The sequence below is a fragment of the Phaethon aethereus genome, assembly GCF_964289735.1.
Source record: "Phaethon aethereus genome assembly, chromosome: 1".
In the NCBI taxonomy this organism is placed as follows: Eukaryota; Metazoa; Chordata; class Aves; order Phaethontiformes; family Phaethontidae; genus Phaethon; species Phaethon aethereus.
This window is the reverse complement of record NC_138575.1, coordinates 134,567,336-134,579,965: the sequence shown is the minus strand read 5'-3', so window position 1 is coordinate 134,579,965 and position 12,630 is coordinate 134,567,336. Positions and strand designations below refer to the sequence as shown.

The 12,630-nt window shown below is 36.8% G+C and overlaps 1 protein-coding gene across 2 annotated transcripts in view; it reads left to right on the top strand.

Moving 5' to 3' along the window:
• Positions 1 to 12,630, top strand: part of CDKL5 (cyclin dependent kinase like 5) — a gene marked incomplete at both ends in the record, with an annotated part of 89,637 nt that overhangs the window by 52,649 nt on the left and 24,358 nt on the right. For both annotated transcript variants that reach the window (XM_082007436.1, XM_082007437.1), the window contains 3 exons: positions 3,879 to 4,068; positions 8,485 to 8,565; positions 12,240 to 12,400. In XM_082007436.1, the coding sequence (XP_081863562.1) occupies positions 3,879 to 4,068; positions 8,485 to 8,565; positions 12,240 to 12,400 (432 nt within the window). The remainder of the gene's footprint in view (positions 1 to 3,878; positions 4,069 to 8,484; positions 8,566 to 12,239; positions 12,401 to 12,630) is intronic.

The following is a 12,630-nucleotide window of genomic DNA, read 5'->3' as shown; positions in this document are numbered from 1 at the left end:
GAACAAATTCATAGAACCCAAAAGGGCAAAGGGAGAGACAAAAATAAATGGAGATCTATTATATGTGATCTTCCCATTACTATCAAGTTTAACAGTGCATTATGCTAAACTACATGAACACTCTTATAGAATACATTCCTGTATGTATAGGATATATGTATTTACATATACATATTCTAGAAACAAGGAATTGGTAGCCACCGGATGAATCAAAAAAGTACTGGTCACTCTTAAGATTCTCTAGGCAAAATGTTTCATGCTGCTGAGAAGCAAGTCTTTGTTGAAAGCTTTGATTAACAGTGAACTAGACATTTCTTGAATAGGTAAAGCATTAGGTAATAATTATTCTGTCAATAAAGTCATCTCAGTATTCCCAGAGCTGTGCAAATCTTAATCAGATTGGTAAGCAATCGCGTTGTTATGTGCAGAATAGTGTGTCAAAGTTGACATGAAAAACCTCAAAGCTCAGTTTTTCATATTTTGGAGAAAACATATTATTAAGCTTCCAGCAAGGTGTGTGTGTGTATGTGTATATGTAAGTATAAAAAAAGACTTGGAAAGAAAGCATCAGTTGTGGTCTTTTTAGATACACAACGTTTTACTCTTTGCCTATACTAGTAATGAGGATTTCAGAGGAAAGACATGAAAAGCTTGACAGACATGGTATTAATCAGAACTGCAGTTTTCAAAACTGTTTCATTACCAAAGGAAAATTAGCAGGAAACACGTCTGTTTGTAATGGACTAAATTTATTTGATTAGCTTGTAGAGGAAGGGAGGGGGTATGTATATTTAATGCATATGACTTCAACTTTGCTGGTGTATGTTTTTAATGCCAAGTTTTTCTGGCACAAAGTAATGTCTGTTTCTTGGCAATCCTCTTCTATTTCCTAAACACTCATCTTACCCATTGCTCCTTCTCCTGCATTTATCAAATCTTTATAAGCATCTACTATTCAAAAGTCTTCCCAGGATTATTAAATACATACATTTTACCAAATACAGTTTTACTTTTTCAATTTTTAAAATGTGTCCCATAGAGGTTTCTGTTTTGCGATACAGTTCAAGACTTAAATGTCAGGAGAGGAAAGAAATCACTGTCTAATTATTCACAGAACATCCAAAGCCTACTCACTTTGAAAAGCCTCAGGTAACTGTTAGTGCAGTATTTTGTACCCTTTGATGACAAAATATTGCTAAAAGCCAGTAGATTTTAGGGCATACCAAATTACTAGAAAGAAACATGGTTTGGAGAATCTAATTTGTGTAGGAATAGACTATAATACTTCTCATTTGTGGTTTCTGTCTTATAGGAGTTATTTCATTTATCCAGTCACATCACTCTTGGATTCTTTGTCTGTTGTGATCTGACAAGACTGATCCTGACAATCAGCAATATGGGAGTCTTGAGCACGCCTTTTCAAATAAACAGTTGCAGTTTACTCTGCCACTGCCTTAAGAAATGGGCATTTTCTGATTTCATTCTCTTTGACTACAGACTAAATAGTGGAAACTTCTTAAACTGTGATTCAGCTTCCTTTATTCTTGTGAGCAAGGAAAGGAAATGGTCCCAGCCTCAAAGGTGTTTTAGCCCATTCCTCAGTTGTAACCCTAGCTTGTTCTCCAAGGCCCCAGCCCACAGCAACCTTTTCCCCATTTCACATTTCAGTGGAGAAACCTGCCTATTAAAGTGGTTGCAAATTAAATATGCACTTGTTTTTCTGTTGTGATAAAAATGTAGGTTTTTTAGTTGCACTCTCACAAACTGTTTTGCTTACAGACCCTCAGTTTTCAAGTAGAGGCACAGAATATCTTAAGCACAGAACCGTGGCTTTGGAGTCTGTTCTCGCATGTGTTGCCTTTTGCGGCATAGAGAAAAACTAGCCCTTCCTTGGCACTCAGACCTGACCTAACGGGTGCGTTGGCCTAGCAACATCACAGAAAGAACAAATATCGAGTCTCTCAGCAAATCCACGAGTAGTCACTATGCGAAATTAGTAAGGGAATTATGAACCCACAGAGCCATTGTAGTAGTAGTACTTCAGGATTTTTGGCATGCCATGCTTTTCCACTGGTGGTTCCTTGTCAGCAGTCTATTCCAGTGGGGCAAACTTTGATTTTGTGATGATTCTTTGTGAAAGGACTGCAGTGTCTCGTGGCAGATTCTGAAAGTTCTTGAAATTTGGATGTCCTACTTCAGCTTTCCTAGCTACCATAGGCTCCTGCACTAGGCATCTCAGTGGGCCTGTAGTTTCATTCAGGCTATTGTACAGCTAGAAACACTTTCTCACCTTCACCTAACTAAATCATCACAAGTGTTACAGGGTCCTCTGGCCAAGTGCCGTCCCATGAAGTTAAGTAACTAATCATGAGTAATCAATGGGGAAAAGACAGATTTTTTCTTTGTTTAGTTTACATTAGTTTGAGGGTGTTCTCTCCACAAATATCTTTAATCAGCAGCATAAGGAAGGAGAGAAGGGAGCAGATTTAGGATAGGATTTGTTACCTGCAACTCATGGTGCTGTCTTATTCCAGAAATAGGCAAGCCAGCTGTAACTTAAAAATCTCTTGAACAGAGGTTGCATCATTGGATTACGAATTTCAAAAAGAAGAGACTCAGTGAAATATGTTTTCAGTTCAGTCTTTGTTCCAGTCTTTATTCTTTTTATATGCTTTTTCTTTGACATGAGAAGAATTCTCCGGTCGTTGTGCTCAAAACCTAAACATCCAAAAGAGATTCTTGCAGTAAGTTGGATGTTTACAAAATTTTTTTAAAAATTCAACAGGCAAGAACTTAGGCATACAGAAGAAGAGTTGCTTTGGTCTGTTGTAGGAACAGTGAAAAGGCAAAAGTATGTAATGAGTTAGCTATTGCACAATTGAGATAGGCAGCTAAACAAGCTTGCTGAGGAACAGAACCTTAGAGTGAAAATCAGAAATTATCCAAAAGGATTCTGTGTTTCTTAAATGTTCTTGCCTTTAGATTGAATGTTGCAATAGTCTAGCACTATTTCATACAAACTTCCATTCTCTTGCAAACTGTCTTCAAGCCTGTAGTCTCTCCTGACTAGGGAATCCATATTGCTGCTTCTTCCATTAAATACCCTTGTATGTAGTCTCAAGAAAAGCTCATATAGCCTTTGTTGGTGTAACACTCACACCACTTAGTTTTGTTTCTGATTAATTCCCTATACCTCTTAATTGCTGACCTAGCTTCTTTTGTCTTTAGCAGTTTAAAATACCAGGCGCCATCCTCCCTACCACACAATGTTGCTTGCGTACACAGAGACCACCCATCAGAACTTCTCCCCAAAACCAGGAATTACTTACTTTATGATGCTTTCATTGCTTTCTCACCTGTGTTTTTTAAGGGATAGTTTTCAGGGGTATTCTGTTTTTTCTCTAATTAAAATTTCACTGTATGAATGCTGAAACAGATTTCTTATCACTTCTGTTCTCCCAGTGGCCAGACCCAGTATGCCTATCCCCCTATTAAGCACAATGGAAAAAGAAATGTAGTGCAGAAATAGAGCACAGTCATTAGCCCCTGGAGAGAAGGGAAGTTAGTGCTAGTTTAACTTGGAATGGTAACTGCTTCGCAGTCAAAAAGACTACTGTTGTATGTAAGATTTTTTCACAAAGGTAACCAGATCCCTGGGGGTACTTAAGAATTCCACTACTGCCTTTTCAAGCAGCGATACATCAGGCAATCCAGGGCAGAAACAGAGGGCTTGGTATTTGAGGTAGTTTCTTTAATATCAAAGTTTATTTTTCTGTGTTGTGAGGAAGTGGGCCATAGGAAATACAGCCGATAAATTGACTCATATGAGAAAGATGACAGTGTCAGTGGGTAAAAAACATTGTATATTCACTTTACAGAGCCCCTTATGGAAAGGCTGTGGATATGTGGTCTGTAGGCTGTATCCTGGGAGAGCTGAGTGATGGGCAGCCCTTGTTCCCTGGCGAGAGCGAGATTGACCAGCTCTTTACTATTCAGAAGGTGCTAGGCCCACTGCCAGCCGAGCAGATGAAGCTCTTCTATAGCAACCCACGCTTCCATGGCTTGCGGGTAAGAGAAAGCTTTGTTCTTTTCTTTTTTTAATTTACTCACACAGTATTTACACTATTGTCATTGTTGCTGTGAAGGTTATTTTCATTTACATTGTGTGTTACCTGTTGCATGTTTTTCTGTGTAAGTATGGGATATTTGGATTATAAGGTATTCATAATTCAAAGTAAAGTTCAGATTACACCAGTATTGAGTTTTATAAATATGTAGTGTTAAAAGTTGATTAAAGATTTTCTTTCATTTCTTTGACTTTTTTGGCATGCAAGTTAGCATTTATACCCAGCTTAGCATTACCCTGCCAGGTTTGCACTGCGAAGTTCAGTGGCATAACGCTGTCAGTTCGGGGTGTGGAAAATTCATTTCTGCTGTCTTCAGACTACTTTGTTGGAAAAATCAGTGCCATAGACGCCACCATCATGGCAGAAGAGCTTTTTGCCTTTTGCCTTACATTCGTGGGTAGTTGATGTAAGCCACATGAGTAAAAAACCTCTTCCTACTGACCGCATTGTTCCCCTTTCAAGGGTTTGCCAGTGCCTTGTAATGACAGAGACTCACTAGTGTGGAGAAGCTGCTCAAGCTTAATATGGCAAAGCTTAATATGGGACGCGTAATATGGCAAAATCCCAGAAGCAATATATAAGTAATAGCTCTGTTGTCTTTAACAGTACCTGGTCAGTGACTGTATTCATGTTTCCTTTTAATTCAGTTTTGGTTGTCATTTTTTATTAATGAACATTGCTTAGAAAGATGAATTCATGACCTTGATAAATGGTCTGAAATCATTACTGTAAAATCCTAGGAAGCGACATATGAAGGTTTTAGGAGACCTGATCTGTGCTAAAGACTCAATATTTGAGTTTTACTCTGTAAAAGAAAAAACATAGAGAATGAGAATGGGGAAGAGGAGGGACGTAGTTGTCTTAAAACAAGTTAAAGTTTTCTATAAATTTGGTTTAGCTGATGATGATCAGAAAAGAAAGCTGGCTTAAGGTGCTGGGGTAATTATTTTAGCTACAAGAATAGCTAATTCCGCAGAGTTTTTCTTGAAGTTTGTAGACCCTTCATCAGTGGAGGGTTTAAAAAAAACAATTAGACAAGCATTTCTTGCAAGGTCCTGTGTGTATTTGATGCTGATTAGAACAGTGGGCTGAATGGGATTTTCTATTTAAAAAAATTTATACCCTTTATCAGGAAAGCAATGATTTAAAAGTTGTAAGCAAAATAAATTACCGCCTCTTCAACATTATTTACAGCAGTTCTAGTTGTGCAGTGTAATCTTATTTGGATAAATGCTCTGTAATGTCTTAGGATGAGAATGAAGTATCTTTGTTTTGTAGCTTTAAAATACAGTAACTCAAGAAGACAGGATGAACCTAATGTGATTAGCACAGGGCTGAGAGTTATGAGTCTCTGTTCTCATCCTGGATCAATGGTTTATTACTTGCCCTCAGGCATGTTGCTGCTGCCTTAACCCCATCTGTAAAGTCAGGATACTAATGATGACGACAGTGACATATGCCTTCTAATAGAGAGTTGTGTTTGAATACAGAAGTAAAGTCTGAATAATGGCTTAAACATGAAGAATACTATGTTTTGGAATGTGATATTCTTTAGTTAGTTCATGGGAAAAATTTATTCCATACTATAAGACAACCTTAAAAGTACATTTTTTCTGAATGTAGCATAGTGCTTAATAGTGGAAGATTTTCTCTTGTATAGCAGATAGAAGGTATGCTGTCATCATGCAAAATATTATTGACAAGCTGGATTTGGCACAGGGTGTTCACAAGATAGAAATTAGCCCACGATGTGGAATTGTTTATCCATATGTTTAGGATTTGTGAATTTCTGCATTACCCTAACTGTGAGTTACGGTATTGTAGCATAGGATTAAAAAAATTCCCATACGAACGCTCCAGCACCACATGCACACAGATGCACATTTGCATACCTTCTGTCTTTTGTTCCTGCTCATTTCCTCTATATAAATACACACACACAAACAGAGTTTTCCTCACTCCTGAGGTTTAGGGAGTATTTGGTGATCTCTTTTCAGTCCTTTTGAGGAAGAAAACATCCACAGTATGTTGAAGGCTCAAAGAAATAAAATAACATGGGACCAGAAAGTGCAAATATGCTCATGCCTTTATGGAAAATGTGAGTGGTAATGTAGGGCTGTAAATACTGTTTTACAAATAAGTTATAAGTAAGCTGGAGAATCTGAACAATCCCAGTGAGTAGTCATCTCATATTAAAGCTTTTTTTTTTGGCTCCAGCACATTTTCATCTTTCCCTGATCATTCCAGATGTAAAATCTTCTTTATGATGGTCATTCTACATGAAGACAAGAATGTTTTGCCATTTGTTTCATGTAAAAAGTGGAGGAAGCATGGAAGCCTTGGTTCACCTAAGTTTCAATCTAAGATCAGCATAGCAGACTTGGACTTAAAAAAATTCTCAATCATTAGTAAACCACTTCAAAAGAAAGCAAAGTAAAAAGAAAAATACAGAGACTATTTAGGAGCAAACACATTCAAACTAATGTTCTTTCATTGTCCTTCAAAGCTCACTTAACGTAATTTATGAAAAGAAATGCCAGTACAAACAATGGGCAGCAATTCATAGTGGTCTAACGCTTATGCACATACAGAACACATGCAATGCATTTTGCTTCCTAATAAAATGCATTGTTGGAAATGGGTGTTTGTATTGGTTTGCTCTTTAAAGCATAGGTTTGAAGCTAGTATTTAATCTGAGAAAGGTGAACATGTAAATATATGCACCTAACTGCAACAATCCCTAGAGGTGAGAGCTGAAAAATGCACAAGTGAAAGTAAAGGAAAACTTCCTGCTCATTGACTTTTTAGACCAAACTTATAATTCTCATATGTTTTTATACTGTACCAAACGTCCACATAAAATGTTCGTTTATCTTCATGTTTGCTGGTTCTTTTGTTGCTATTGTCTATCTTAATCACTGACTTGACTTTTATTGTTTTCTTGTATTTTCAGTGATTTTTAACTGTAACTCAGTATTTTGTGTGGGTATATTTTATGTAGGATTTGAGCCCACTGGGACACAGAGTGATGGCTTTTATGTACCAGTAGACGAGAGCAATGCATGCTTCCTATTTGTCAGTATTCTTGCTTTCATGTGTTAGCTTAAGAGGACTTTTTAGAAAATACATAGGATGTGGATGGAATGAAGCCAGGCTGCAATTTAAACACTTGCATAGTATTAGGCAAATTCCACAACTCTGGGAACTGCTAACAAAGTGTCTGGATCTCAGTTGTGTAGTTTTGGATAAACTGATTAATGCCAATAGGCTGGCCAATTGTTGTTTTGTTTTGTTTTTTTCCAGAGGCTTCTCTGGTATTCAAATGTGTAATTTTCTCTAAAATCTGTATAAATTGGATCCATGAGGGCTTTTTGTGCCTCTGTTGGAAGTCCAGCCTTAATTTCTAATTCTGAAAACACTGGCATATATATTTAGTTTTTAAATTTGAATTTACCTTAATGAAATGAGCTTATCTATGCTGTCAGTTCAACGTGTGCTGCAGTCTGGAAAAGGATCTCTGTTGCCTGGGTTTTTTTCAACTCATTATACTTGACGTTACATTATAGCAATGAAATATTGAACAACTTTTTTTTCATTTGATAAAAAGGAAAGATTCTGTCTTCATTTTGTTTGATCTTGCCTTGTTTACAAAGCAAGCTAAAAAAGAAGACAATTCTGTGCTTTATTTTTTCTTTCTTCAAATCATCCCTGCCTGTCCTGTTCTTCCTTCCAGATAGGGCTAGTTTCAAATACTGCCTTCATCGGATTTTGTCCAGACTCTAGCTGACAAAAGATGCCCTCCAGCAGCGTGCTCTACTTTCCATGGTGTTGCCAATTCCTCCTGCAGCATGACCACAGGAGTAGCCCTGAACCTTAAACCTTCGGGGTTTTGATGTTTTTCACTAAAAACATTTTGGAATTGTCTGTTAATCTTTGATATTTAATTAGTACTGTATTTGCACTCTCAAATTCTCTCAAAGCTATTTTTAATCCTTTTTAAAAATACATATTACTTATGTTATTTCTGAATCTATTTTAAACCTCCCACCTCTTGTCAGTCACAATGCCACAGACACATTTATAAAACTAAGTTCGTTGTTTCTCATTTGAGAGAGGTTCCTTGACTGTCCTACTAATCAATACTTTTTTGGTTGACTAGATGCCTATCATACATCAACAGTTATTTGTTTCATTATAATGTTTTGTAATGTTTCATAAACCACTAACTTTTTTAGTGCATATGATTCCCATTAATTACATGCTTTTATTTACTGTGCAGTTTCTATTTTTTGAAACATTGTATTCATGTATACCTTGTTTACATTCTCAGTATATTTATGCTGTATTATTTTTACAGTTTCCAGCTGTCAATCATCCACAGTCTTTAGAGAGAAGATACTTGGGAATTTTAAGTGGTGTACTGCTTGATCTTATGAAGGTAGGAAAATATATTTTATTTGCGGTCTGTAATATGTAGGGAAAGATGTAAGTGACTTTTTATCTTTCTTTCCTAATATAACACATCTTAAAAGTACATGTGAACTTCCTTTTGAGATATTTTGATACTACCATTGTTTTGTGGCAAAACTTGATATTTCTTAGAAATCAGGAAAATATCCCTTGCAAATGACAGGAGACTGTTCAAATTTTACTGACTTGATAAACAATACATAGTCCCAAGGAAAGAATCACTGTCATTTGCAGCAATATGCATTCACACTGACAAACATTCAGATGCACAAGTTACCTTAGTAATGCTGTAGTATGAGCTCTCAACCTGTAATAAATTTAGATAAACCCATAGAGTAGTAGGCTAACCTGAGTTGTTGTTCATTTGTTGTTGGATAAGCATGAGGATGTGGACAATTGTCAAAGACAAAGTTGACGCACATTAATTTTTTTTTTTTTTTTTTTTACCTGAGCACTTAATCTGCTTGGTATCACTCACCTCTACACAGTGTGTATGTTAGCTTACCCTGCAGTCCTGTTTCAGAACAAGTTAGCTAGTTACCTATGGCCAAACTAGCATATGGTCCTGAGATAGTTTCTTACAGGGGATCAGGAGAAGCTGGCTCCCCTCAAAATGGCCAAACACTGTAAAGCATTGTGCTGTGCATTTTTGCCATATTTCTGGCTATGCAATACATATTGTTGTCCTTATCACTGTGCTATAAAAACATCACCTTGGTAAGCTGCAGTACAACCCTCCCATGATTTCATCCACAGTAAGCTGAAAAAAAAAGTCATAGTGTCAAAAATTGTTTAGAATCACAGGAGTACCACCTAAGAATTAAAGGTGATCTGGGAAAATATGAAGCATGGATATGGCTAATCGACTCTAAATCAATTGTGTGGTCTCAAGCCCATCTACGCCAGTTGTCTTGGAAACCAGAGGTCATCTGCTTTGGGGTATACTTGGGTGTTTACATGCTTTTAGCAGTATTGATGTAGCCAGCAGAAATCCACCAAATTTGCTCTACTCTTTAACACAACCAGTTCAAATCACTTTCATTTAATCTCCCTGCCTTATGAAGAGAGTCAGCATAGCTTTTATCTTGGTTTCACGGAGTCCACAAAATTGGGTACCTCTGTGCATATAATTGCTTGCGTTTGGTATTATACATTCTTTTCTAATAAACATAAACTTTTTTTCTGGCATCATAGTTAGCTGTAGCTCAAGCTGTAGTAACATACATTGCAGAACAGAAATTTCAAGATCATTCTTGAGACCATTGCTACACGTGCTGGGGTGGGGTTTATTTTAATTTTATCCTAATTTTTATGTTCTATCTCAGTGTCTCTTGGGTTCTTTTGGTGTGATTTAAAAGTTACAAAGTTGTGAAATGAAGCACTTGAACTTTAGGGAAGCACAGGTTTCCAAATAATTCTGTTCCATTTCAAATAATTGTTTTCAACTTTTCTGTCCATATTTCTCCCTACAAAGTGAGAAAGGTCAGGGATTCTGTAGAGGAGGTATTTTGTGTTTGACCTACATGACTTAATTCAGGAGTTGGAACATTCTTAAAGAATGAGCAGAAGACTACAAGAAGAGAACAGAAGAGACTTGTGGTTAAGTTGCATGCTACGAATGCTGCACATACTTTGCTGTATGCCTGTCTCTCCTCCACATGCTGGACAGTGTGGCACGTGTCCACACTTGGTGTGTTCCTCATTATCTGCATTCTCAGGGACCTGAGGTCTGGTTACTAGATTACTGAATAACCCATACTGCAACTTACGTCAGCTAAAGAAATGAGTTCTTGATATATCTCTTTTTAGAGAGCGTTTCTGGACTAAATGAAGACTGAATGACTAACTTCTATTAATGAAGAGGCATCTCTTTGGCCTCATTGCTTTGTTGCTCCTCTCCCCTCTCCTGCCGAAACCATGCTGTTTTGCAAGCATGCATTTGGGAGTTAGAAGTTTGTTTTGCATGTGACGACTTGGGCAAAAAAGACAGAGTATTTCAGTCTTTTTCATATCATCTGTCGTTCAGTTGTCTTCCCTCATTCAGCAGCAGACGTGTATTTTCTCTGACCTTCCATTTACTACTAGAATACTTGTAGAACCCCTTCTTTTCACCCTTGATGTTCTTCATTTGTCTTAGCTCCAGCTGGACTTTGGCCTTCCAAAGTGGCCTATCCTTTGTGCTAACCCAGTGCTTTTATAGTCCTCCTTTGTATCCTGTCCTTGATTCTAGTTCTTATACTCTCCCATTTTGCGTTTTTGTTCATTAAGAAACTCCCTGTTGAGCCAACCCGACTTTATGCAAAATTTTGTGGTCTTCTGTACAATAAGATGCTTTGTTCCTGAACTGGCAAGAAATTTTCTTTAAAAATCAGTTCTCCTTGCTTGTGGTCCAGACTCTGCAAGTCAGTGTACGGGCACTTGAGAGAAGTCTCTGAACATCCTCTCTTCTGAGGAAGAACGTGGAAATAACGTGTGGCCTTCTTGTGTGTGTTTGGGTCATTTGAGCCACTGTAGTGATGAGCACCAGAAGAAAGGGGGAAAGAAAAAAATTAATCATTCAGTACCCAGTTTGTCACTTGCAAAAGGAAAATACTGCGTGCTGTATGACCAAACTACATAGGAATGTGGTTTGCCCCTTGCTTTGTTTGTTGAGAATTTTCCATTTTGAAGTGCAGGGATCCTGTAAAGGAAAACCAGTTTGTGGTCAAGTGGCTGAATGCCATGTTAATGCACATATATGCATTATACACATGCATATATACACACAGAGTTGTTCTGTATTCAACCTATATAACCCTTAAAAAATAGCTATTCTTTTTGCTTAATAGCCATTCAAACTTTTATCCTTGCTGACAGTCGTGCATGTTCAAATATTCCAAGATAAGTTTTGTATTGCCCTGTTCTTGCAAGAAACCTTTCAAACTTATCAAAATACCTAACCTATTCATTTTCAATTTTGTGATTAAATATTTCCTACATGTCAGAAAGTGTCTTTGTTTAGAATCACAGCAGATCTAACAGAATTATAAGGCAAATATTATTCTGAATGCATTATAAACTGTTTAGATGATTCTTTAAAAATATGGGTGGACTTGAACCCTAGAAGTAAAAACCAGAACTCTTATATTTGTGTATTTTAAAAAATACTGACTTTAAAACACTGGTTTTGTTTGTGTAAGAATGTTCCCATACACTTGTTATGTTTGTTTGTAAAGCCTGTTTCATTGTAGCATTTTACTACTGGTAAATTTAATCTTTTTCATTCTAAACAACATTGCTGTAAGGTATATCCTGAAAAATATAGTTGTATACATAAAACATATTTTTAAAATTTTAGATATTTTTTCTAAGCATATTTTAAGCACACATTTATAACTATGTATGTATGTGTATATATATTATTATGTACATATAGCACTATATATGTTTCATAATAAGCAGGGCTGAGGCCTTCCATCTTTTAAGCAGCACACAGGTTTTGTGTTTATTTTGTATCATATGTAGTTTAATGCAACATGAAATTATTCTAGCAGTTGCATCTAATCACAGAAACTATTCCAATAATGTTCTTTATTTTGTTATATTTTTTGCTGATACAAATACAGATACTAACATTTAAACTTTGGGATTTGTTTTCCAAAGAACTTACTGAAGTTAGATCCAGCAGACAGATATTTGACAGAACAGTGTTTGAACCATCCTTCGTTTCAAACCCAAAGACTCTTGGATCGCTGTGGAAGCTCACCTTCACGGTCAGCTAAGAGAAAACCTTATCACGTAGACAGCAACACATTATCTAACAGGTAAACGTAGCCATGTCACCATCATCACTGACATTTGCTCTGCCAATGAGTCAGTTGCTATCATGCTTACATACAACATCATCTACGAGAAAAGTAGCCATTTGAGAGTTGAGGCGCATGGAGACATATGCACTGGTCCATGTTGCCTCACTGAATAAAGGAATTAGACACAGTTTTACTGTATTATAGCTATTCAAACTGAAATTTTTGCTAACTTTCTGCATCAGGCT